The following is a 27,440-nucleotide window of genomic DNA, read 5'->3' on the forward strand; positions in this document are numbered from 1 at the left end:
ATCTAGGCCATACCGTTGCTTTCCCACGTGCAGATGCAAATTCCGCCAGATTGATTTGCGCGCGCGATGGACCGACTAAAGCTCGCTTTAGGGGTTGGTGCGTACTACTGCTATGTTGGTTTAATTAGTGAAGCTGAGAGGGAGATTTGTCTGGAAGTTATTGCAAGCTGAAGGCTGTTGTTTTGGAATAAGATTAAGCTGGCTTGAAGATTTGTTCTGAAAGTTAGTAGTTTTGATTTGCTGAACCAAATTTTTAATAAATTTTAATATTGAAGATATCAAATTCGAAAAATTAAATAACAAACATAGAGGATTTTTTCCACATAAAACAAACTAACTATTTCAACCGGAAACAATATTTAATTTTTCATGAAATTGGCAAAAAAGCTCAGTTTGTGGCAGCACGTTTTATTTCCCTTTCCCTATTTTTTTTTATTATTGTTTTTAATTTATTGTGCGGAAGCACGGATTGGAAATAATTGAAAATCCTGGCCCGGGATAACCATGAAGTTGTGTCCAGCTAAGCCCAACTCCACGTCCACGTGTGTGGATGTTTATTTATACATCCAGGAGCAGCACATGACACACAAAAGCGTGTTACGAGAAAATTAAAACCCCCCCTTTCTGACAGTTTGGGACCACCGGGTTTTGTCGACGTTTGAGCTTTTTTTTTTTCAGTTTTCTATTTATTGTGTCTCGAAACTTTTTACCACTCTTTTTGATGCTCATCGTAGTTTTATGTCAGCCCGAACACAACGAGCAACGATTGTTTGTTTTGCCCACGCTCCGAGCTCGGCTGTCATCGAATGGACGGGGATTTTTCCCCCGGAAATGCTATAGGTAGAAAACGTCGCTTCAAAATTCATTTTCCGGTGCCCACGGGGGAAGGTGGAGGGGGGTTGGGGAGGATGTCGAAATAGTGTTCCGGACCAAATAATGTAGGTGTGTGTATGTGTCACAGTCAATTGTTTGCTACCCTCTCCGGGGAGATGAGCTTTTTCCGAGGTATTTCAGTCAGTATTTTAAAACAAATAGTGAATGTTTCGTTTTTATTCCCTGTCCCAGCCTGCCAATCGACAAATTATTACATGCCATAGATTGCAGTTTAATTTAGAAAAAAGCCAGCAACAAAAGGGCTTTAAGCTCGCTTTTCCCCAATCCCCTCCACAATGCTTCAAACCTTGCAAGTCCTTCAAAATGGCGAGAAACAATGGAAACTTGGTCGGGCAAACAAAATGACTCCGCTGATGATGATGGAAAGAAGAAACACAAAAGAAATGACGTCATTCGTTGTCCATTAAAATAAAATGTGTACTTTTCCGTCACTTTTCCGCAGCCGCCGCCACCACTCATCCTGGCTCCCCCTCTTAAAGGATGGAAGTGCTTTAAGGAGTTGGTGGCTAGACAGAGAGGCAGATGAGTGCCAGACATGGTGCAGGAAGCAGTCACTGAAGTGTTGAATACTCAACACAAATAAATTTTTCGGGTCGGATTTTCAGCTTAAATTTTTTGTATTTTTGTATTTTTGTATATTTGTATTTTTGTATTTTTGTATTTTTGTATTTTTGTATTTTTGTATTTTTGTATTTTTGTATTTTTGTATTTTTGTATTTTTGTAGTTTTGTAGTTTTGTAGTTTTGTATTTTTGTATTTTTGTATTTTTGTATTTTTGTATTTTTGTATTTTTGTATTTTTGTATTTTTGTATTTTTGTATTTTTGTATTTTTGTATTTTTGTATTTTTGTATTTTTGTATTTTTGTATTTTTGTATTTTTGTATTTTTGTATTTTTGTATTTTTGTATTTTTGTATTTTTGTATTTTTGTATTTTTGTATTTTTGTATTTTTGTATTTTTGTATTTTTGTATTTTTGTATTTTTGTATTTTTGTATTTTTGTATTTTTGTATTTTTGTATTTTTGTATTTTTGTATTTTTGTATTTTTGTATTTTTGTATTTTTGTATTTTAGTATTTTTGTATTTTTGTATTTTTGTATTTTTGTATTTTTGTATTTTTGTATTTTTGTATTTTTGTATTTTTGTATTTTTGTATTTTTTGTATTTTTGTATTTTTGTATTTTTGTATTTTTGTATTTTTGTATTTTTGTATTTTTGTATTTTTGTATTTTTGTATTTTTGTATTTTTGTATTTTTGTATTTTTGTATTTTTGTATTTTTGTATTTTTGTATTTTTGTATTTTTGTATTTTTGTATTTTTGTATTTTTGTATTTTTGTATTTTTGTATTTTTGTATTTTTGTATTTTTGTATTTTTGTATTTTTGTATTTTTGTATTTTTGTATTTTTGTATTTTTGTATTTTTGTATTTTTGTATTTTTGTATTTTTGTATTTTTGTATTTTTGTATTTTTGTATTTTTGTATTTTTGTATTTTTGTATTTTTGTATTTTTGTATTTTTGTATTTTTGTATTTTTGTATTTTTGTATTTTTGTATTTTTGTATTTTTGTATTTTTGTATTTTTGTATTTTTGTATTTTTGTATTTTTGTATTTTTGTATTTTTGTATTTTTGTATTTTTGTATTTTTGTATTTTTGTATTTTTGTATTTTTGTATTTTTGTATTTTTGTATTTTTGTATTTTTGTATTTTTGTATTTTTGTATTTTTGTATTTTTGTATTTTTGTATTTTTGTATTTTTGTATTTTTGTATTTTTGTATTTTTGTATTTTTGTATTTTTGTATTTTTGTATTTTTGTATTTTTGTATTTTTGTATTTTTGTATTTTTGTATTATCGGTGATTGAAAAAAAAAACTAGTTTCGCAGCAGCAAAGGATTGTTGAATGTTATGCAATGAACACCTTCCTGAGTGATAAAATCAACATTGTGGTTAACCAAATTTCCTCGATCCAACCACAATCGGATTTTCCTGGAATCCGACAAAGTTCATCAAACTAACCAGTGAAACCGGAGATATTTTCGCTTCGCTAGTAAATATCAAACTCACAGCTCGCATAACTTTTAACAGAAACCACTTTTCCCTTTTTGGACTGAGCGAGATTATCTCACTTTTCAAAATAACGATGAGGTGCAAATCTGGCAAACCTTTTTTCAAGCTACCAAATCTGTTTTCACAGGGCAGAAGCGAGAGAAATCCTTCATTTAATTTGAAACTTTTATTCAGAACATCACACTTTATGACTTCGTCCCACGTGTCGGAAACGTGGCAGAAAAGTGCAAATCCGCTTCAAAATATTACCCTCATGAAACATTCGCACAGGCTTTGCGAGTGAGAGTCCCTGGCTCCACTCGAGGACGACATTTTCAAGCTCAGAGTTTGTGTGTGTTCAACACTTTCACAACATCGGCTTCCCCGTTTCCTCCCTTAAGCAGAGGAGGGGGGTCGGGTAAAAGTTTATTTCCTTTCAGAGCAGCTTCAAATTCTGCTTGACCCCACAAACATGGTGCGTTTGATGTTCCCTTTTCCGGGTTGAAGGCAGTGTTTCCAGCTTGGGAGCAACATTTCGCTAGAACTTTTCATAAGAAAGTTGGCAACCCTGTTCGGAATGCTTCGGAAACCAGGGAGTTGATATCGGCCGACATGTTTATTACTGTCTCATAAGTGTGACTCAAAAAACGGGGAGCAACCCCCTTTTCACAAATTGCCACTTGATCCCGGACCGTAAACATGCATGCATGTGACCAAGTCGAGCATTTCCGATGTCTGTATATTAACTAGTCTCGAGTGCCAGTTATTTGCGAGTTGGGGCGAACTGCCCCGCCTTCTTCTGGTGCGCTTCCTCGAAAGAGGTTGTCATCGGGGTAGGATTTAGGAGATGACGCCCCCTACTGGTCTCCGGGGAAGACCTGCTGACAGCACTGCCTTTTGCACGAAACAAAGAAGGACGCAAAACTTGGTTCCGCAAAAACCCGAGCGTAAAAGTTCTGCTATGGGAAATTAGTTCATATTCTAAAATAATAAAGTTGATTTCTGGCTGGCACACAGATCGAGCTTCTAAGCTTCCAGGGATTCATTACGGTCCTTTGAATTGGAAGAAAATTTCCAATGAACTGGGTCAGGTCAGTGTGGTTTTAGAGGATGAAAACATATGATTTGTTTGAATCTATTCAGTGAGCTCTGTTGATGCTGACTATGACTGTCGGTTTAAAAAAAAATTAAATTGATTACTCTGACGACGTTCCCTGGAGCTTTTGATGTTGCATACATTTTATATGGAAGTACACCCTTTTGAAAAGTTATTCGTGTAGCTTTTCAGAAGATCTTTAAACTATAAATCGTTGTATATTATTATAGGTTTTTGCACGAGGAACAACTTTGTAGAACATTTCAGATCGATCCGAATCGATCCTGCTGAGTTATAAGCAGGTTAAAGGGATACCTACTACTATTAAGTTTTCCAACTAGTCATACCGTTTGGCGGTCGTCCAAATAACTAAATATTCTTGCAAGTCAGCCTGGTTACATCAGATTGAATTTCAACGTTCAACAAAGTTTTTCCTAGAGAAAATAAACTAAATAAATAGAGAAAAGAGTTGATCCTTCTGATATGTTGCTCCCTGCCATTTCACTTGACGTTAAGCCTCTATTCCACCTCCAAAAATAACCCATGAAACCCGCCAATTCCCAAATCCAATCGATTACCTAACCCCTTGGCAGCACCCTTAAAACCACTCCCGTGTCGAGCAGCAGCACCGAGAAATTCCAAGGACAAGAAAGAAAATTTAATCTCACAGCTCCCCGAGCCCGATTTGAACCACCCTTCAACCTGAAGCCTCTTTTCACGACCAATCTCCGCGCAAATAGTGTGCCCTCTCGTGACAAGCCCCAACAGGCAGCTTGCAGTGGCGAATTTCCCCCATTTTATTTCCATCCATTTATTTTATTATCTCTAATCCGAAAAGCTTGTCTCGGTGCTTTTTGAAGAATTCCTTCCGGTTTGCCCCACAGGGGAGTTTGGTGAAAATGAATGCTGGGAAGCCCTTTTCCCCGGTTAAGGACGCTGCTGCACATTCTTTGTCCGGAAGAGGCGTCCCCGAAGGTATTTTGCGCCACTAGTTTGATTTACATGCATGTCTTGCGAAAATAGATTTTGCCCTCTCTCAAGAAGTTGAAAGGGTTCTCGGGAGTTCGGGGGAAAGGTCCTGAAGGAGGTTGATGTGACAATAACACGAGGGAAGGAAAATAGGATTTTGTGTATTTTTTGCAAGTGGACGAACAGTGGGAAGATTTTTAATTTTTGATTTATGTTGATATTTGAGTTTATATGAAAATTAAGTATTTCGTTGTGCTTATCAGAGTAAATAGGAAAATCGTAAACACAAAATTCCAACTACACAATTTTAAATGTTTTTACCTGAGGAACAACTTTGTAAAACATGGCTACTTGATTCGAGTTAACCACATTGAGTTGGATGTAAGTTTACTTGATATGATCTAATGCAAATTGCTCCAATGTATAAAAACTTAAAAGTTTCAAAACACCTTTACCCACTATCCAGCAGGCTTTGTCAAAATTTCAAAGAACACAAAGATCCGGTCTCCGAAGCATCCTTCAAGGGTGTCCATTGTTGCGTCTTGGCCCCGAAAGAAAAATCCTGACACTTTTCCTTGCCACAACTTTCCCCACCAATAAAAAAAAGCGCACCAAATTGTGACATTGTCGAGGGCGATAAGCCGCTTGTATACAAATGCCAGATTTGCCCCCTGGCAAGTACAAAGAGGTTACACCAGGAATAGAGGCGGTTTTTTTTCTTTGGGTCATATCGTCACGTTGGCAGATCCACTTTGGCCGGTTGGCAGCTGGTTTCGGTCCGCTTTAGAATTTGCATCCGAAATTGAATTTGGGGTCGTGCCACTACTTTCCAGCGTCGTGGCTTGAGGGTGGGGGCGGGCTGAAAAATGAATTACGGCCGGGTTTTGAGACGAAAAAAGCGAGGTAAAGGTTCTACCGGTGGAGAAAGAACGGATTAGTGTCATACACGGTTGGATTTGGGTTTTTTTTTCGTGCCCGGCACAGTTCATGCGGAGGGCCATATTTCTGTGGGAGGCTTTGCCAAATTGCAATCATGTAAGAACGTGGGAAAAACATGGTAAATTGCTTGAACAGTTAGCGGTGGGAAGAACGGTCTGAAAAAGGCGTTTTGATGAAGGTTGTGAGGAAATTCAACATGTTTGACTATATTTTATATGGGAATCAACCACTTTCAAACTTTTTTAGTGCAGCTCTCCAATAATTCTTTTAGCTAGTTTCTTTGTCACTGTCTTGTAGGTTTTTACAAGAGAAACAACTTTCTAGTACATTGCAACTCGATTCGAATTAATCCTGTCGAGTTATAATGAGGTTAAGGGGATACCTACAACTATAAAGTTCTCCAATGAATGTATACCTAAAAGTGTTCTTAAAAATGTACCGAAATCTAAAGTTAAGAGTCACAATGTTTTCTACAATCTAAAGATTTTTTTGCATGTTTTGTTTAATTAATTCTAATTTGACGAGTATTGAAGTCACTTGCTGACCATATCCAAAGGAATCAACCACTATCAAGCTTTGCTTGAGTAGCTCTTTAGAATTTCTTTAAGCTGGTTTCTTTGTCACTTTCTTATAGGTTTTTGCACGAGGAACAACTTTATAGAACATTGCAGCTCGATCCGAGTTAACCCTGTCGATATATAAGCAGGTTAAGGGGATACGTACTACCATCAAATAATCCAAGAAGTCAATACCTAAAAGTACTAAAATAAAACGACTGAAATCTTCAAGTCACCACCTTTCCCAGTTTGCCCTCCCAAAAAGTGACTCCCAACGTTTTGCCCGGTCGATTCTGCGGCTCATTAAAGTCACTTGCAGACCATCGACGACGACAACAACATATGGAGTGCTCTGCACGTGACTCAAATATATTGCGAGGTCCTGCCGCATCGGAATTCCTTCCTCCTTACTTTCGTCTGATTTAAGACCAGGCAATTTTTCGTGAATTTTCCCTTAATTCCGCGAGAGAGTCACGAAGAATTAGACTGGCCTGGTTGTGTGTGTGTGCGCTTCTGTTTTTGTGGCCCACGAGCTTTGACGTCGCATGCTCGTCTTATTACCCAATTATCCTAATTTACTACCATGAAGAATGTGATCCAATTAGCTGAATCGTGAAGCTTTTTTTTTCTGCAAAGTCTGGAGGCAATTTGGTAACGCAAATCAAGAAGTTGTAAAAAGAATTCCTGGAAACGAGCGAGTGATTGAGGCTAGCGATTGCGCTAGCGGGCAATTCGGTTCATTTTTTTTTTATTAAAATTGAACGCGTGGCTTTAGTACCACCCCCTTACGGGAAGAAATTGGGGAAAGGGGATTGAAAAACATTGTAACGGCACTGTTTGTTGCGGGGTGGGAGGGGGTGAAAAGTGCGTGTAAAGTACACGCACAAACACTGCTGGAAGGAAGGAAATCAATCATCGTTTTGTGTGGCGGAATGGTGAAACTCGGTCCCAGAAGGGATTTATGCGTGGCTTGCGGCACTTGAAGCTATAATGGTGGGGGTATTTGTAAGAAGGGGGACCATACTCGCAGATTATGTCGTTTTATGGGCTGAACGTCATGATATGTCAGTCAAGTTTGAGGAACACCTTGGATTGATTTTTTGGGAAAATAAATTGAATTGATGTAAGGAATTGCTCTTGGTATCAAATTTGACAGTGATGTTCATATTTATGTTTGGGGTTGAATTTAAACGGATCCATCAATCATGAAATGAGATTTTCAAGAAAAATTTAAGGATCACAAGTGAATAACAACTGCAAAAAAATTAAGAGCTTATCCGTTTAATACTTTTATATGGAAAATCTCTCATTTTTAATTTCTCCTGAACAGCTGTAGAAATTTTTTTCAAAATGTTTCTTTTTCGCATTCTTATAGATTTTGATCTGAAAAACAACTTTGTAGAACATTGTTACTCGATCCGAGTTCATCCAGTCAAGTTAGAAGAAGATAAAATACCTGCGAACTATCACCAAGTGCTCCAAAAAATATATGGAAAATATCTAATATTGAACTCCTCTTGTACAGCTATCGGACAAACATTCAAAGTCTTTCTATTTATGCAATCTTATAGATTTTGATCTGGAGAACAACTTTGTAGAACATTGAAACTCGATCCGAGCTAATCCAGTCACGTTAAAAGGAGTTTGAGTAGCTGCGGACTATCATAAAGTGCTCCAAAGGAATATATGGGAAATCTCTTATTTTCAACTTCTCTTGTACAGCTATCGGACAAACATTCAAAGTGTTTCTTTTTATGCAATCTTATAGATCTTAATCTAGAGAACAACTTTGTAGAACATTGTTACTCGATCCGAGTTCATCCAGTCACGTTAGAAGAAGTTTGAGAAGTTGAGGATTATCATCAAGTTGTCCAACGGTCTCTAAAACTCAATCCCATTTCGCAAACATTCCGATAAGCTTCCACCTAAACTCCATTAGGCATCCTGAATCAGATATCTGTCCTTCCTTGCATTTGAATCACGGTTCCTATTCCCGTCCAGCTTGCATCCCCTTGGCAAACCAAGTCCACCCATTTCTTCGAAACTGCAATCAGATGGAAATATTTACCCAACAACCTTGCTTCTCTAAACAAAATGGAAAGTGTCGGCAGGAATTACATCTCTGGAGGGTGCATTAACGCACACACACACCACCACCCCTGTCGCCATGAAGTGTGTAAAATGCAATTTAATGTGCAGTCAGGCAGCTAGTCGTCCCGGACTTCCTCACAGGAGGACTGTGCATTTCATCGCTCGTTGATTGCATTTCGCCGTGTATCTTGATCGCAAAAGTGCAAGTTGCAAAGCTCTGTTCGGACGGTGAGAAGTTGGGTGGGGGGTAAAGTTTTTCCAAGCAGCGCCAAGAAAACAGCAGCGCCATGGAAAAGAAAATAAATTTACATTTATATTAAAAACAAATATTTCTCCATCCGGAGGAAAGCTGGAGGTGTAGGGGAGAGGCTTGTTGTCGACTTTCATTCGTGTCCTGCAGAGTTCCACGCGCGCGCTTTCTTGGAAGAGCCGTGAGGTTCGTTGGTTGGTCTGGCTTGGGTTTGGCTTGTGCCTTGTGCCAACAACCGGCGGCTAGGGAGTGAGAGCAACAAGCTGCTCCTCGTTGGTTATTCGATATATTATTTGTTTTTCCGCGGGAAGCACTTCTTCTGGCTGGGAAGGAAGCCAACCAGGGGTGTTCCAAATGAAATGATGTTTGTTGGCGGGAATCTGTGGAAGTTGTATCTTCTAGGGGAAAGTTTGTTGTAACTTCTACGAGTTCTACTGATAACTTTGATCAATCTTGATATTCATATGGGAAACCACCTATTTCCAACTATTGCTGTGTAACGCTCCAAACTATCTAACAACCTGATCTCTTCCAACATTTGAGATCGAGGAACAACTTTGTAGAACATTGTAACTCGATCTGAGTTAATCCCACTTAGTTATAATCGTTTTTTGTAGTTGCGGACTATTACGATTTCATATGGAAAACCACACATCCCTAATATTGCTTGAGTAGCTCACTATCATTTCCCTAATCATTGCCTCCAAACATGTTTCTATGGGTTTTTGCATGAGGAACAACTTTGTACAACATCTCAACTCGATTTGAGCGCATCCAGCCAAGTTATAGGAAGCTTAAGGAGATACATACTAGTACTAAGTGCTCCAACGGATTTATTTGCAATTTATTCTTTTAGAAACTCACCGAATTTTTCCGATTCGACTAAGAATGTATTATTCCACAAAAAAAGAAATTCTTCAGCGAATTCCCAACAAACTTCAAGGATCCCTACCACCTTCCCACGTTATTACCTTCAATTACGTGCTTTCTTCATCGAGCTCCCCCGGTCGTCGTCGTCGTCGTCACGGGAAACCCAACCCGCAGCACCTCCCGCGGCGGTCCGAAAACTCAATTCTGTGCCGTGTTTCGTGCGCCGCCGAGGAAATAAAACATCACACCTCCCAGAGTGGCCTTCACCGGACTGGCGACGTCAAAGTTTATGATATTAATTTTCATTTTAATAGAAAATGGCTTCGCGAGGTGCAGCTCAGTGGTCACTGGTCTTCCCCTCCCCGTGAGAAGACCTCACGGAGAGGGGTTAATTGAAGTTGACGGTTCGCGACGACAATGCGCCGAGGAGATTGGATTGCGATCTACCGGTGGGTGAAGCTTGCTAATTGGGAGTGGGTTCTATGGTAGGCTTGATGAGTTTTGGTTGAGGGAAATTTGTTTGAACAAATTTGTATGGAAAACTTCTACTTCAATTCTTTAAAATGATGCGTTACTAAAATTGTTTGCAAAATATTTCAACTACAGATTCTTATAGGTTTTGACCTGGGGAACAACTTTGTAGAATATTGCAACTCGATATCAGTTGACCCTGACGAGTTGGATGAAGATTTATGAAGTTCTGAGAACTGTCAAAAGCTCCAAGGATTGAATTTTATCAGTAAGGTGATGCTCATTTGATGATTTTTTTTTTCGAAAAAGAGTCTAGTTTTTCTTATCGACAATGTTTGTTTAGTAAAAATAATCGGATGAATTCAGAACAACTGTGGAAGAAATACAAGACAGGTTCATAAAACATACTTCTTTTTAAAATCTTCAAATAGCTTTGAAACAAAAAAACATACTGAGCTGATACCAAAGACATTCTGAAATGATTTCAACTGCAGATTCTTACAGGTTTTAATATGAGAAACAACTTTGTAGAACATGTCAAATCGATCTGAGCTGATCCCACGGAGTTAGATGAAGATTTGTAGGGTAAAGACTGTTGTCCGCAGATTTATATGGAAAACTTCTACTTCAATCCTTCAAATAGCTTCGCGACCAAACACGTTTTGAAACTATTTCAACTAGAGATTCTTAAAGGTTTTGATCTGGAGAACAACTTTGTAGAACATTTCAACTCGATACGAGTTGATCCCGACGAGTTGGATGAAGATTTATGAGGTGTGTATTGCTGCCATGTGCTCCAAGGATAAAATCCTCAAAATTATGACTTTTTCGTTGTCACAACTTCATTCCATTACCACTCAAACTTTCACATAACACTGTCTATTTTCGGACACCTAACAACGAGTACCTTTTCACTGCCAGACCCTTTTTAAAGTCCGTTTCAGCCTACCGAACAATTAATTAACACAAGCTACAAATTGAATAAAAATCCTTCTCCCCCAAAAAAGAACCACCTTCACCCACCATAAAAAAGGTTCCTTAAAAAGCAATCTCGACGCCCTTCTTTCCCCTCCAGGGAAAAAGTTTAAAGTGTAAAAAAGGGGACCCCAAATTGGCACTTTTCCCCACTCCCACTCGACTCTTTGCATGATAAATATTGCCCGTCCCTTTCGGTAGGTAAAGTGGTCGGACAAATGCTGTCTGTTCCCCCTCCCCCTTTCTAAAAAAAATCAGGCTTGAAACAGAAGGCAAATTAGGCCACTTGAATAAGGTGGGAAAGAGGCTAATTAGAGCACCACACGAAAGTTTGACATCTTGTTGATTGAGTTTCTGGGTAACTTTTGGGAAAAATTTGATTTTAAGTCATTGTGAAGATACAATTAAAATAATTAAGTTATTTATAAGCAAACTAGAGCTGAAAATTGCATAACTTTAGGCGAAAACAAAATCAATTCAGATTCTGCTTCAGTTGTTGTTCTGTAACTAAAGTGAAAATTCCTCACAGAAAACCATCATCGCTCTCGTAAGGATAAGCATAATGACGGTGCAGGGATAAGCCTTGATGCTGTGAGCAACGAATCAAAGAGCATCTTCACCAGCAGTGAAGGGGGTGGTCAGTGCTTTCTCAGAAAGGACAACCCAAGGCTTCTTTGGATGAGCAGCAAAAAATTCCAGCTGCTTTTTCAAGCCTTTCCGCTTCATGGTGAGAAATCGTCGACATTATTACTTTTTCTCAAGCCGGGTTCTTTTCGCTCCCTTGTTCAGACAAGATTAGCGCCGCCAGTTATTAATTTACACTTGAGTAGGATGAATATTAAAAAAAATCCATGGGCAGACCTTCCCGGAAGGACCCTACGAGTTTCCTTTTCTTTCAGGCTCTCAACAATGTCATCAATTAGATTTTCTTTCAACTCGGAAAAAACGGGAGCAATGATTTCCATCCCTTGGGGATCTTCAAAAGCAAAAATAAAATCGGTTTCAAACCTACCTGAGTTGGGCTGCTGGTTGCTGTTGGGTCGTGCCGACGGGGCTCCGTCGCGGGCCTCCACCTCGAGGGCGTACGCGCCCTGCTTTTCACGATCGAAAATCACCTTCGTGAAGATCTCCCCACTTTGGAGGTTGATCTCGAAGAAGTCCTTGCCCTCGTTACGGGGCGAGTCGACGATGTAGTAGTACACCTGAAAGTGGAGGAAGAGGGGAAATAAATTGATTAAAATCTCGTGTTCAAAGAGAGGTGAAGGAAGGATTGAGAAGGGTTTGGCCAATCAAGTCCTTTCGAGCTGTCCAGAATGAAGGTGGTAGTGGTATTTAATTTAGCCATTTTATTGTTTTCCTTTCATTACTGCCTGAATAGATTTGCTCACTTTCAACTAAGGTTGGGTGCTGTGATGATTGGATAGTGGTTGAAAGTTGAAGATAAACTTTTTTTTACATCAGCGTGTCGGATAAAAAATAAAGAAGAACTTTTTTTTCAGTTATAACTTTAAACTTGTGTTTCACTAACAACTTTTCCATCATTATAATTTTTTGTGAAGACATATTTTTTTATCATTATTTTGTGATTTCATATTCTTATTACTTTTTTAATATGTCGCATGATTTATTTTTTATTGTTTTTTTAAATTTAAAAATTTGCCATTATTTTGAGCTATACTACCTTTATACAGGCGTAACGTGGTCAAATCTGGTCAAAAATCAAAATTTTAAACACATCAGCAAAGGCTCCCAAAACAAGTTTAAAAAATCTTCCCCTTGTAAATTTTCATAGCAAATTAGAGGGGAGACAAAAAGTGGAGACCAAAGGAAAAATTGCTTTGAAAAAACATGTAAGATCGAATTCTCATATATCTTTGAACTTTCAATTAAATAACTAAATGATTAAAAAAAATAATTATTTTGAGACGAAATATCGGTAAAAGACGTGAAAGCACAGGAAAAAACATTTCCATAAATTCCTGGACTTTTGCACAATTTTTAGATAGAAAAAAAATCTGTAATGATGTTATGTAATTCGTAATACTTTCAAAAATCAGACTTGAAATTTAACATTTTTTTTTATTCAACAGTCGGCAAGGATTTCAAATGTTCAATTCAACTCAATCAAAAAGAAGAATAAACTTCAGTTAATTGTAAATTACACAACCTAGGGAAAATATACCCATTTTAATCACACTAAGCCGTTCGACCAATTCTCATCACTTTTGCCGTTTCTGCGATTAAATCAACATTTTCAGATGTTTCAACAATGGAGAGTTGCTTGCTCACTTTTATTTGAGCTATTTATTACTTTGGAACAGTCAAAAACACTTTATATAAGCTGTAATTCATGATCAAAGTGCTGATAGGCCGATAATAGAAATAGGCTGAGAAAGGGTATAGTTCCCCTACATATTTTTTGTCGAATCAAATAACTGAATTGAAAACAAAAAACACAATTTCACTGAGCGTGCTATGTGAATCATGAAAAAAATAATTAAAATAAGAAAAAAAACTGCTTTAATTTTGTATCTATTTCTAACTGTTATAAAATTGACAAATAACACTCTAATCTATTTGATTTTTTTTTATAGAAATATGAATAAAGTTCGTTTGAAGTTTTTTAAATCATTTATTTTTCAATGTCTGTTGATTTTTGCCTTACGAAATTATAATTGACCTACAATTTTCTTAGACTTTTTTTAGATTAAATATTTTTAAACCAAATTTTTAAGTGTTTTTAATTTTTAACGAATTTACAGAACTTTTACATTTAACTTTTTTCAACAAAAAATAAGGTAAAACTTGGCCAACATCCTGTAAACAATGACAGAGTCACATGAAACTTTATTGAAATATCAAAACATGTTTTTTCAAGTAAAGCAAATCACCTTATCCTTTAAAAATTAGAAAAAAATGTTGAAAAATAGATTTTATACAAACAATTTTTTTTTATTTATTCCAAACATCATTTTTAAAAGCAAGAAATAGAAATTTAAACTTAACGTGAAGACTTCCATAATTGCATGATTTTTCGTTCAAAGATATAAATTTTGCGGCGCTATCAATATTTTCACAAAATTCCTTCTACAAGTTGTTTAGAATAGTCCCCTACACATGCTGATTCATTTTGATAACGATTATCCCATTCCTTGCGTTGTTAAGGAAATCATCATTAATCAATGACTGCCAACTAGAACGTCAATGATTGTACCACAAAATTACATAAATTTTGAATCACATTTGATTTAGATCAAAAATTCCTTCAGTGGCATCAAGAAGGCAACAACCAGCACATGCTGATTCATTTTGGTGCAGAAATTCATTAAATTGAATTCAATAAAGAGAATTTTAGAGTGATGATCAATTTTCTTCCAACATGATTAACGGCTTCACCTTAAGCAAGAAATATATTACCATTTCCTCATTTCATGAAAAAATAAAAAATAAAAAAAAAAAACAAAATATATGTTTTATTTTTTTATTTTTTTTCTGCAGAATTTTCAAAATTGCAGAAATTTTATTAACTTAAATAATCACGAATGAAATATTTCTAGGGATATGGAAATTTGCTGGATAACAATTGAAACGAGGATAACATGTAAAAAACATCATAAAATAAAAATCGAAGGTAAATAGACGGTTCAATACAAACCTTATCAAAACAATTCAACTCTATAAGCTTTTCAAATTTTCACATTTATAACCATATTTGCATGTTGTATAAACTCATTAAAAATATGTTGTTTCCAACGATTAATTACCTATTTTCATACAAATCCTGATCTGTTATCAGGACAAAAGTAAAAAATAACAATAATTTTAAATTTTATTTATTTATTATTTTCGATAAAAATAGCATTGAACAACAATGTTGGGGCAAAACCAAAGCAAAACAAAATTTCATGAATACTCTTGATATTTGAAATTAAGAATTCATTTTTTAAAACATACATTATTATAATTTTTCACTTTTTTACTGTTTTCAAAATTATGAACATTAATCTGAAAATGTATGTCAAAATGCAAGGTTTTCTAAAGCAATAAACTATGCTTCCTTACATTTTTCTATTTAAAAAACCTCTTTTCTATTAATTTAGTTATCTGTAAAATAGAATTTTTCAGTTTTTATTTAGTTTTAGAAATTTTTCGTATTTAATTTTGCTTTGAACTACAAATTTTGCGTACCGAAAGGAATTAATGTAAATAAAACGTGACTCAAAAATAAAGTTTTATTTATCTATCGAATCTAGCCTATTTTGGCGTTTCATTCATTTAAAAAAATAAATATGAGTTTGTATTTAAATACACAAATCAAAAAAAAAATAATGAGGCAAGTCAACATTTTTGTAATAGTTTAATTTAAAATTTTCAAGCATATATTTTGAAAAAAAATAGCGAAAAAAGCACACTTCATTGTAATTTAAACAATTTAAAAAATATCTATGAATTTATTATGTAAATCGTGTTTAAACGATTTGTGGCTCCAGGATTAAAAATGATTGAAAAGATTCAAAAGTTCTGATTTGATAATAAATGCAAAAATAAAACGTTTTAAAATTGATCAAACAAACCGGCAAACAATTCCAACGAAAAATCTAATCAATCGATTCAAAGACCCCCAAACATGTTTTGTAATTCTATGGTAATATATTGACATTTAGTTGGATTAAAAGTTTGCAAAATTTAGTTTGGATCAGTTTTATATAGAATTTCCAGAGTTATATAAACTTTTATACAAAGTAGCTAGTTAACTTTATATTCAATCAAAATATTTTTTTTAATCGGTCAAGGATGCCTATTTGGAGTTGGGAGACTGGATTTATGGTGGTTTGTCAACAAATAACTTTATTAATGTTAATTTTTCGAACAAATCACTCGTTTTTAATTAACTGTCAATTATAACATATTTTTTTAAATCAACTACTGTTCACAAGTAACTGGATAAGACTCAAAATAACACTGTGCAGTAGCAGTGGCAGCAACAATTGAACTAGTATTTTTTCACTCTTTGAACCAATTTTCCATCCTGGGTTTTCCTCCACTTCCTTCCCTGCCTTTTCCAAACCCTTCCAGCAACAAAACTTGTCGTAATTGAACCATTCCTGACCCCATTTTACCCACTTTCTCTTCTGGAATACCAAACCCAACCCGATGGAATAAAATCGCAATTAAAGTTTAATTACTGTCGGAAATGCAAATTATTCTCCCGTTTTCTAAAATTTGCCCAGGTAGAGAAACCCGATTGTGTGATGAGGGGTGGTGGTGACAGAGGGTCTAATAGCTTCACCTCTTTTCATACGGATGCAATTGACATTAAAATTCCACTTGCAGTCCACACACACATACAAATGATAGAGGAATGCTTCGGAGTCAATTGCAGGTGCGCCCAGCAGCTTCGGTTCTGCATTTATAATTGGAGTTGTCAGGGCAAATCAGTTGGAAAAGTGAAATGGGTTGCAATTTTCCGATTTTCAACCTTTGGTGCACCACACAGAGAGATGAGAAAAATGAGAGGTTGAAAAGAGGGGGGTGCCAGTCTCTTGGGGTGTTACTTTTCAGAAACAGAGAGCATCAAAGTACCACCTGTCGGAAGAATGTTAAGGCTGTCAATCAAAATGTTAATTGATGATTATGCTGGAAGGCAGGTGAGCTTTAAAAGTGACACCCTTTTGAAATGGTTGGTCAATTAAATTTATGCTTCTTTTTTAAAATATTTGCTATAAAAACAAAGAAAAAAGATAAGTTTAATCAAGTCCAACTTTCCCATAAACAGTTCAATTTCTCGTTTCACAGACTCAAAATTTCCACTTAAATCCCTCCAAGCATCCTTCAACACTCTTTCTTTTTGCTGCGGTTTCAATTGTTTCAAGTTTTTCATTCCGCGACGGCGTCGCCGGCGCAAAATTCGTCCAGACAGTTGTCAGATTTCCAAGAACCGCTCAAGTGCACCACCGGATAAGCGTCTGAGCGAGCTCGCATTTGGCACAAGTGTGCTGCCTTTCCTCCTCTGCAAGCCTCGACAGAGCGTGCGGTTTCGGAATGCAAGATTAAATAATCAAGTGGAAAGTTATTTGCGATAAAATTTCTTATTAGCAGAACGCTGGCGCAATAAGCAATCGTGTACGCGACCCAATGTCTTCGTCGGGGTCGTTGAAGGACCGTTGCCAAGTACCATCACAGTCGTCGGTATTGCCAGCTTTCGATGGCAGAACCAACAGATGATGATGGTACACATGCACACAGTTCCCCGGCGTTGACTATCGGAAAACCGAAATCGATGCTCCGAGCGTGATCGAATTATACAACTCGAAAGGTAGGAACTGCACCGGTGAGTTGCACAATTTTGAAATTATTGGGTGCCTAATTGAAAAACTTCACAAATTAACTAAAACTCAGGAAAAGTTGGCTTTGAAATTATATTTTTTTCTGGCTGTTTAAACGAATACATAAATTTAGGCGTTTGTTCTCATAAGCTCATCTACTTGGCTCTAAAGGTCGCATACATTTAGGCAATTTTTCCGAACAAACTATTTTCATTGAAACTGTTTTAACGGAAACATAAATTTTGGAGTTTGTCCTTATAGGAGTTTCTTATTGGCTGAAAGGTTGCTACATTTAGGGGATTTTTCCTCCAAAAACATGCATTCATACAAGCTGTATCAACGAAGGTATAAATTAAGGAGTTATAATTTTCTTATGAGCTCTTTCAGTTGGTACTTAAGTGTATGCAAGGCAATTTATTGGCTTGAAGTTTGTCTACATTAAGGTGATTTTTTCCCAAAAAATATTAAATCATAGAAGCTGTTTATCGAAACTATTTATTTAGGCGTTTGGACTTATGAACTCTTCTAGTTGGCTCTAATGGTCGTTTTAATTTAGGCGAATTTTCTTTAAAAAATACATTCAACCAAGTTATTTTCACGAAAGCATTAATTCAGGCGTTTGCTCATAATCATTCTTTAAATTGAATTTAAGCTCACTTTTATCCAGGGGATTTTTCTTTTGAAAATTTTTTATACAAACTGTCTAAACAAAAGTATAAATTCAGGCGTTTGTTTTTTTTTTCAAAAACTCATCTCAATGCCTCAAAAAGTCACCTACATTTAGGCGTTTAAAAATTAAGTGATTTCTAAGCAACTCCAACCCACTGTACTGGTCTTCATTTGAAACTTGAGCAGAAGCACGTCAGAGGGGATGCTTTCGAAAATTGCTAAGCTCTCTCACACTCGTGGCAGCAGCCAGCCTTCTGTTTCGGATCTCTCGACGATAAAAACCAACACTTTGGGAAGTGCTTTCGAATTTTAGCACTCCCGGAATGAAATCACTGCCTGAAGATGCACTTGTCGATTGTTTGGAAATGTTTGGATGAGGAATTCTGTTCTGCTTCATGAAAATATTTAACAACAATAGAAATTCAAAGAAAAATAAGTTTTCAGAAAAAAAAAAATTATCAACTGAGCATTTCTTTACAAAAATCGGAAATTTATTTTATTTGTATTTTTTTAATTGGCTTAAACTTTGTGGAGGCCTTCCCTATGACCAAAGAAGCCATACAATTTTGGCAGTTGTCCGTACAAAAATGGTACGTAAATATTCGAAAGTCTGTAACTTTTCAAGGAATTTTTGATTGATTTGGTGTCTTCGGTAAAGTTGTCGGTATTGTTGAGAACTATTGAGAAAAAAACAGAAACACGGAAAAAATGTAGATTTTTAAATTTTACTTTTTTCACAAAAACTTTATGTTCAAAAATCGTATTTTTTTTAATTTTCGAGATGTTTTGATATTTTTCAGGGAACAAAAACTCTCAACTTTTGAGCCATAGAGAAGTATGGTCAAAAAATCTGCTGCCAAGTTATGATTTTTAGAAAAATAATGATTTTTGGAAAAAAAAACAAAATTTTATACAAAAAAAGTTGACCTAAATTTCACAGATTTTTTAAAAGGACCCGTTTTTTTTAGATAACGTCACAGAATGTTTGATTGAAGCGAAATATTTGCAGATTTTCGATTTAATTTTTCTGAAAAAAAAATGTATTCCGATTTTCAATGAAAAAATTAAACATTCGGGAAAATTTCCGATCTTTTCGAAAAAAATATTTTTTAAATTTTTGAATCAAAATTAACATTTTCAAAGGGCCAAAAAATCAAAATTATGCCCTTTTGAAATGTTAGTCTTGATCATTTTTTTTTTCAAAATATTGTTTTCGAAAAAAAAATGTTTAGTACTTTTCAAATGCAAATTAAATTTTAAGTGAAAAAAATTGTTATTTATTTTTTGGGTGAAATTTCGACTTTTTTTTTCAAAAAAAAACTATTTAAAAAAATCATTCCTCAGCGGCGGGTTTTTTTTAACATACTTTACCATGGCTCTGAAGTTGCGGGTTTTTGTCCTCTAAAACATATCAAAAAATCTTAATCTAAATCTTAAAATTCAAAATTTTGGAAATTGAGTTTTTTTGGAAAAAAAGTTTGAAAAAATCGTTTTTTTTTTTCGTATACCTATTTTTTTAATAGTACTCTACAATACCTACAACTTTGCTTAAGAATTCATATGATCAGAAAATTCACGCAATCGTTATAGATGTTTGAATATTTACATACCATTTGTGACACTAAATGGCTTTTATGATAAATTGATAAATTAGTTAGCTAGTTGTCTTTATTAACGAGCCTTTCAGCCATAGATGCTGGTTCAGCTCGGTATTGATAAATTGATAAATTGATAAATTGATAAATTGATAAATTGATAAATTGATAAATTGATAAATTGATAAATTGATAAATTGATAAATTGATAAATTGATCAATTAAATTGATAAATTGATAAATTGATAAATTGATAAATTGATAAATTGATAAATTGATAAATTGATAAATTGATAAATTGATAAATTGATAAATTGATAAATTGATAAATTGATAAATTGATAAATTGATAAATTGATAAATTGATAAATTGATAAATTGATAAATTGATAAATTGATAAATTGATAAATTGATAAATTGATAAATTGATAAATTGATAAATTGATAAATTGATAAATTGATAAATTGATAAATTGATAAATTGATAAATTGATAAATTGATAAATTGATAAATTGATAAATTGATAAATTGATAAATTGATAAATTGATAAATTGATAAATTGATAAATTGATAAATTGATAAATTGATAAATTGATAAATTGATAAATTGATAAATTGATAAATTGATAAATTGATAAATTGATAAATTGATAAATTGATAAATTGATAAATTGATAAATTGATAAATTGATAAATTGATAAATTGATAAATTGATAAATTGATAAATTGATAAATTGATAAATTGATAAATTGATAAATTGATAAATTGATAAATTGATAAATTGATAAATTGATAAATTGATAAATTGATAAATTGATAAATTGATAAATTGATAACTTGATAAATTGATAAATTGATAAATTGATAAATTGATAAATTGATAAATTGATAAATTGATAAATTGATAAATTGATAAATTGACAAATTGATAAATTGATAAATTGATAAATTGATAAATTGATAAATTGATAAATTGATAAATTGATAAATTGATAAATTGATAAATTGATAAATTGATAAATTGATAAATTGATAAATTGATAAATTGATAAATTGATAAATTGATAAATTGATAAATTGATAAATTGATAAATTGATAAATTGATAAATTGATAAATTGATAAATTGATAAATTGATAAATTGATAAATTAATTAATTGACAGATTGATATATTGACTAATTTAATAAATTGTCAGCCTTTTCTTTATTTCTGTTCAAAAAAATCTTAAAATAATTTAAAAGTCAGTAAAAAAAACTCACCTGATTGTTCGGGAAGGTGCCGTCCTTGTCGATGGCGTTCACCTGCGTCACCTTGGTGCCGATCGGTTCACCCTCGAGCACCGTTTCCTGTTCACGTTCCGTAAACAGCGGAATTTCGTCGTTTACATCCTCTAATTGTATGTAAACAGTCGCCTCCGAGGCCAGCTGCTGGGCGCCGTTGTTCTGTTGGTGGAGTTTGGAGGTTTTTTTTTCGGGATTTCAGCGACGTTTGTTGATTTTTTGATTTGTTGAAGAGGGGGAAAAAACGAGAAGAGAAAAGAATAGCAATCAGAATTGGGTGCAAAATTAGACCTGCTGGAGAATGGGGAGAGACATAAATTTATATTTTTGGAAAAATTACAATAATTTGTCAGCTGCTGCACGTGGTTGTCATCTTGATTGGTCAGTGATTGAATATTGAAAATTTCATAAATAATTTATGTTCATCAGCAGAATTAAAGTTCAAATGAAAACCTTGAATTCTTTGAAATTGCAGATTTCCCAGAACGTTCAACCATTTCAAAAGTGAAAGCCTCTTTCAGAGCTGGCTTTCGACACCCCGATTTCAATGCATCAGTTCTACGAATGATGTGCAATTATTCTGGCTGACGAAACCATCACGTGCCACACACACTCGTTAAAAGCCCCCCCACTAAAACATGGTTCCTCTGAAATGTATCAAAAGAGGCTTTTCGTCCATTTCCAACGTGGACAAGAGCGGTGAAAAGCTGCCATTTTCATCTTTCAGTTAAATTTCCGTACAATAATACACCCAGAAACAGCACTGCCTTTGCCCGCGCGCGCTGAAAAAGGTGCAAATGAAATGAGTAAAAGGCTGAAAGCTGTGAGCACAATTATTGCCACCTTGTGGAAAATGATTCGCCACACACACACACACACACACACACGTTCATTAATTTTCCCACCGTCGTCTCTCAGAGCGCTGCAAACGAGGATGAATGTTTCGACAAGGGTTGCTCCGAAAACAACGTCAGGATGGGAAGTGGTTTCTCTGCTAGAATTTGAACAACGGGACGATGAGGACGGTGAATGCATATCAGGTGGTGCCGGTTAGTACTGTTATCACTGGGTTCTTTGCTTTGAGGCTGAGCGGTGAACACCGGGGTGATTATGATGATGGAAGAGTCGGGGTTTTGCAGAGCGGAATGTTTTTTAAAGTTTTTTTTTTAATTTCAAAAAGCTACTGCTTTTGAATTTTGTAGCTGAATATTTCTTGAAACAATTTTACAATATTAGAAAAAAAATCAGAAAAAATAGGAATTATTATTTATTTTGAATTCATTTTCGCAAAAATAAAAAATATTAATTTTATTTATTTCTTAAATGGGACAAAAAGCCGCATCTTTTGAGCTATAAAAAAGTTCGTTCAAAATTGCTTCATAGAAAATGGTTCTTAAATTTCAATATACTGCACATTAAATGTTAAAAAGAATTTACACAGGAAAATGACTTAACAGAAATTTTGATTGGAAAAGCTGTTTTTGTGACGGCCACCAAATGATTGATTTTTTAAATAGTGCCCGATTGAGTCACGTTCCCCAGATTTTTTTCCCCAGAATGAGAACTGAGAAGCTCAGTAAATTAAAAAAAATAGTTTTTTTAAACTCTTAGAAAATACAAAATCAAACAAAGTAATTTTATCGTAGCCAGGAAATTATCTTTTTAAATCAATTTTTAAGATAATAATTGAAAATGTAGAATCGACCTATGAATCGTTCTATTTATCTTAGAAATTTTCCTTTCTTTTTCAGTTGAAGAAATAAGAATATTGAAAATTTCAGATTTTTTAGAAATTTACGAAATTTGAGAAAATTTAACCCTCTACTGCCCAAATTTTTTTTTCGAAAATTTTTATTTTTCCCGTGTTCAGGAGGTCATTTTGAGCAACTTTTGTTCTACGAAAAACTTTACTTCTCTTGTTTTATGTTTTTCTTGTTTCATTTTTAGTTTTTTAATTTGCATTTATCTTGTTTAGTTTATGTTTATTTTTGGTAGTATTTGGCCTACTCTACCACCTCCTATCATTACATTTTACCTATCTATTTTTTTCATGTTTTTACAGTAACTTTTTCAATTTTTTGCATGTTTTTCACATTTTCTGCTATAAAATGAAACCATTATCATTTAAATCGTAAATAAATGCGTAGAGGCATAGTCTGGGGCACTAGAAAAATTACTGCATACTTCTTTTTACTTAAAATATAAGAAATGTTAGTAAAAAACACAGCCAAAGCTGACCCCAAAAAAATTACAATTTTAAAAACATTGGCAAAGTCACATAAAACAAGTCAAACTTCCAACCCTAAAATTTTCCAAAATTTTAAAAGTTCTTCTTTCCAATGCTTTTTGAAGATCAAAAATTGGTTAAAAATTGTTTTTTGGCGATTTTTTAAATCGAAGCCCGTCTAGAGGCGGGGTTGGGTTGTAGAGGGTTAAGGAGATTTAAGAAATCGGATTTTATTTAAATTTTGGAAATTTTAATCTATTTATCTTAGAAATTTGCCTTTCTTTTTCAGTTTGTAATTTAATAAACTTTTGAAATTTTGGAAATCTAAGAAATTTTAAAAATTTTGTAAAGTTTTAAATTTTTGAAAATTTTGGAAATTTGTAAATTTTAGACATTTGAAACTTTTGAAAAATTTAAGAAATTTTGAAATATTTGAAAATTTTGTAAATTTTCAAAATTTTGGATATTTAGGAAATTTTGTTAATTGAGAAAATTGAGGAAATTTTGAAAATTTAGGAAATTTAGGAACTTTAGGAAATTTAGGAAATTTAGGCAATTTAGGAAATTTAGGAAATTTAGGAAATTTAGGAAATTTAGGAAATTTAGGAAATTTAGGAAATTTAGGAAATTTAGGAAATTTAGGAAATTTAGGAAATTTAGGAAATTTAGGAAATTTAGGAAATTTAGGAAATTTAGGAAATTTAGGATATTTTTGAAATTAAGGAAATTGAGAAAATTTAGGAAGTTTACGAAATTTAGAAAATTTAGAAAATTTAGGAAATTTAGAAACTTTAGGAAAGTTTGGAAATTTAGGAAATTTAGAAAATTTAGAAAATTTAGAAAATTTAGAAAATTTAGAAAATTTAGAAAATTTAGAAAATTTAGAAAATTTAGAAAATTTAGAAAATTTAGAAAATTTAGAAAATTTAGAAAATTTAGAAAATTTAGAAAATTTAGAAAATTTAGAAAATTTAGAAAATTTAGAAAATTTAGAAAATTTAGAAAATTTAGAAAATTTAGAAAATTTAGAAAATTTAGAAAATTTAGAAAATTTAGAAAATTTAGAAAATTTAGAAAATTTAGGAAATTAAGGAAATTTGGGAAATATAGGAAATTTAGAAAATTTGGGAAATTTAGGAAATTTAGGAAATTTAGGAAATTTAGGAAATTTAGGAAATTTAGGAAATTTCGGAAATTGAGAAAATTAGGAAAATTAGGAAATTTAGGAAATTTAGGAAATTTAGGAAATTTAGGAAATTTAGGAAATTTAGGAAATTTAGGAAATTTAGGAAATTTAGGAAATTTAGGAAATTTAGGAAATTTAGGAAATTTAGGAAATTTAGGAAATTTAGGAAATTTAGGAAATTCAGGAAATTTAGGAAATTCCCTAATCGTCAAACAAAAGTTTAATTCGTATTTTACTTCTTTTCGTGATTTTTTTGCATAAGCAGATAACATTTTTGAATAATTTTTCAGTTAAGGGATTATTAAATTTTTATTGCGGTGATATCAAGTATCATTTAAATAAATATATTGATGCATTTAAATATATATTTTAAAAAGTAGCATTGCAAATCTGAGAAAAACAGCTATTATTATCCCAGAACTCTGAAAAACCAAGTTGGTTTTCTTTACAATCATAAGTATGTAATAAACAAAACATTCCTTATAAGTCTCCCTCGCAAAACACCGCACCTTGATGAATTTCTCACCCTCGTTCATTCTCGGTGACCGTGACCACTGGCACGGTTAGCTCAGAACAAGCCCCGCAAAAAGGACCATCAGCCACCTTCCTTCGGCAGCAACGCCGCCACGCCACCACCGTCGTCGCTATTATCATCATCAACAAACTTGCGGTCCGTCACAAAAACCAGATGGCGTGACCAGAACGACGATCATCATCATCAGCCAGCAGAAGGTGTTTGTGGGGGGGAGTTCCTTGAGGGTCGTGCCGAAAAACAACAAAGGGGGTTATTTTGCACCTCTTAGTTTCGAGGTGTCCCACGTGTCTCGTGATCAAACACACACGTGGCCGTCGTTGACGGCACGTTATGAGAAAATTGTGTGTTGCTGCTGCTCGGGAAGGTGCCTTCATTTGCGCCTCATGAAACGTGACGGTTCGTGACACTGATTGAAGGCGAGGTTCTGGATGCAACACGTGGATTCGCTGCGCAAAGCGTGACTTTAACTTTCCTGTTTGGGGGAGGCGGAATTGTTGGGAAAAGATGATTAATTTGTTCGCGGAGACTTGAGCGCAATCAGCGACGAACCCCCTTTCGCTCGCGTTTTTCCTCAATCTAATAATAATTCCCGCAACAATTCCGATCCGTGCGCGACAATTCTCGTCGGAGAACGAACTCCACCCCCTCACTTGCAGACTCAAGTTGTAGGTATGGGGTCGAGGTTTGCGGGTGTGGGAAGAAGTGCATCAGCCAGGAATAAAATTTGCATATAAATTACATTTTCATAAATTAATACCGAGAGTGCGATGCACTTGCACGGATCGGATGAGGAGCACATCCTTTCGACGCTGGAGGATGAGTGCGAGGGCTTTAATCCTGTCAGGAAAAACACTTTTCCAAGATGGGAGGGGGAGGGATTGGTGAGTGACAGCAGCCGCCTTCTCACTTTGATGGGTATCACAGGCAAGTAAGCAAACGAGTGCTACTTGGAAGGAAGGGCCTTCCGGTGTCGGACTTGGACGTTGTAAGCTTCCGGAGATGTAAACTAATTTGTTGGTTTTGAGCTGAGTAAGTGGTTAAGACTCGGTACAGCTTGGGTTGGGTAAGGACATTGGATCATCGTTGATAAAAAATGAAATGAATGTAGTGTTTTTAATGTAAATTTCCCTGAACTTAGTCCATTTTTTTTTTGCATGAACTGATTGACTAGAAATCGATAAAATGCAACCAAAATATGTTGCAGAATTTTCTCACTGTACTTATTCACTCGTTTTTATCTTAACTAGGCGAAAATAAAAAAAATTCGTACAAATCAAATCAAAACTTCCCTCCAATTGATTCAACTTCTCCAGAATTGCATCATCATTTTATTTTATTTTTTTGCTTTCCCTCTATTATCAACCGACAACTCCCTGCCAGCAAATTCTATTAAATTCATTGTCTTCATTTAAATATCTATGGCTCAAACTGACCACCATTCCTCCATCAGCGAGTCATAATAATTTCCCACCGGACGATGGAAGATAATTTCGCTGTTTTCCCCAGCGATTTTTTATGAGCAAATGATTGCTGCCACTGAATCAGCTGAAATCGGCGAAATCTCAACGCGCGCCAACAAAGTTTGCAACTTTTCTAGAAAACTCAGATTTTGCAACTCCACCATAAAAGATAGACGGGTCTAGACGGAAGAACCGGAAAATTGGCAGCCGTCAGCGGAAAAGCGATTGAAATTAATTGGAACGAATGTTTACGAGAATCGCCCCTTCGCCACCAATACCAGCTATCGATGATGGGTTTGTGGAACAGATTTTCCGCGGAATCGCTTTATGGTGGAATGATGCATAAAATTTTGCTTCAAACGAGCCACGCTGAAGTGACCCAGATTCTTAATCCACGGGGATCGCCAGCTGCACTGAACTTTGGACAAAGAAAGGTTCTTTTAAAGAAAAAAAAATCAGCACGAATTTATCGCATAATTTAATCGCTCATTATGGTAAAAATATCATTTCCGCATATAAATGATGACCGTTTATCACATCATCTGGGCGGGGACGAGCAAGTCCTTGAACGAGGGTGTCCTGGATAACTATCGTTATCGTCTTAGTAATTGGTTCTTTGCAGTTTTTCTTTGGTCCCCCCACTTCACGGTGAAGGTCGGAGACTGTTTTGGAAGAAAAGCAGACGGAAAAGTTTGTAAGCTCGGTAAAATTCTTCCGAAAAAAGAGAAACTTAAATTGGTATCGTATAATGATGGTAATGAAAATCAGTTTGCCTGTCAAAGAGTTGACTTTTTTTTGAAAACCCCTTTTTTCGGAAATTGCAAGGTACTTGAACTGACCTATATTAATAATGTAAAATAATTCTTCGTATAAGATGTTCACCCAATAAGGCCATTTTAAACTTTCTGAAAAAAATGCAAGCTGATTTTCGGACCAATTATAAATTGTCATTAAATTTAAAAAAAAAAGAAGTTATAAAATTATGACAGCCA

At 34.3% G+C, this 27,440-nt stretch overlaps 1 protein-coding gene across 1 annotated transcript in view; it reads right to left on the reverse strand.

The window, feature by feature from the left end:
* Window positions 1–27,440, reverse strand: part of LOC120421038 (neural-cadherin-like) — a 232,209-nt gene that overhangs the window by 40,928 nt on the left and 163,841 nt on the right. The window contains 2 exon segments of the mRNA XM_052708700.1: window positions 12,176–12,365; window positions 21,020–21,202. Coding sequence (XP_052564660.1) covers window positions 12,176–12,365; window positions 21,020–21,202 — 373 coding nt within the window.

Source organism: Culex pipiens, chromosome 2 (genome assembly GCF_016801865.2).
Source record: "Culex pipiens pallens isolate TS chromosome 2, TS_CPP_V2, whole genome shotgun sequence".
NCBI lineage: Eukaryota > Metazoa > Arthropoda > Insecta > Diptera > Culicidae > Culex > Culex pipiens.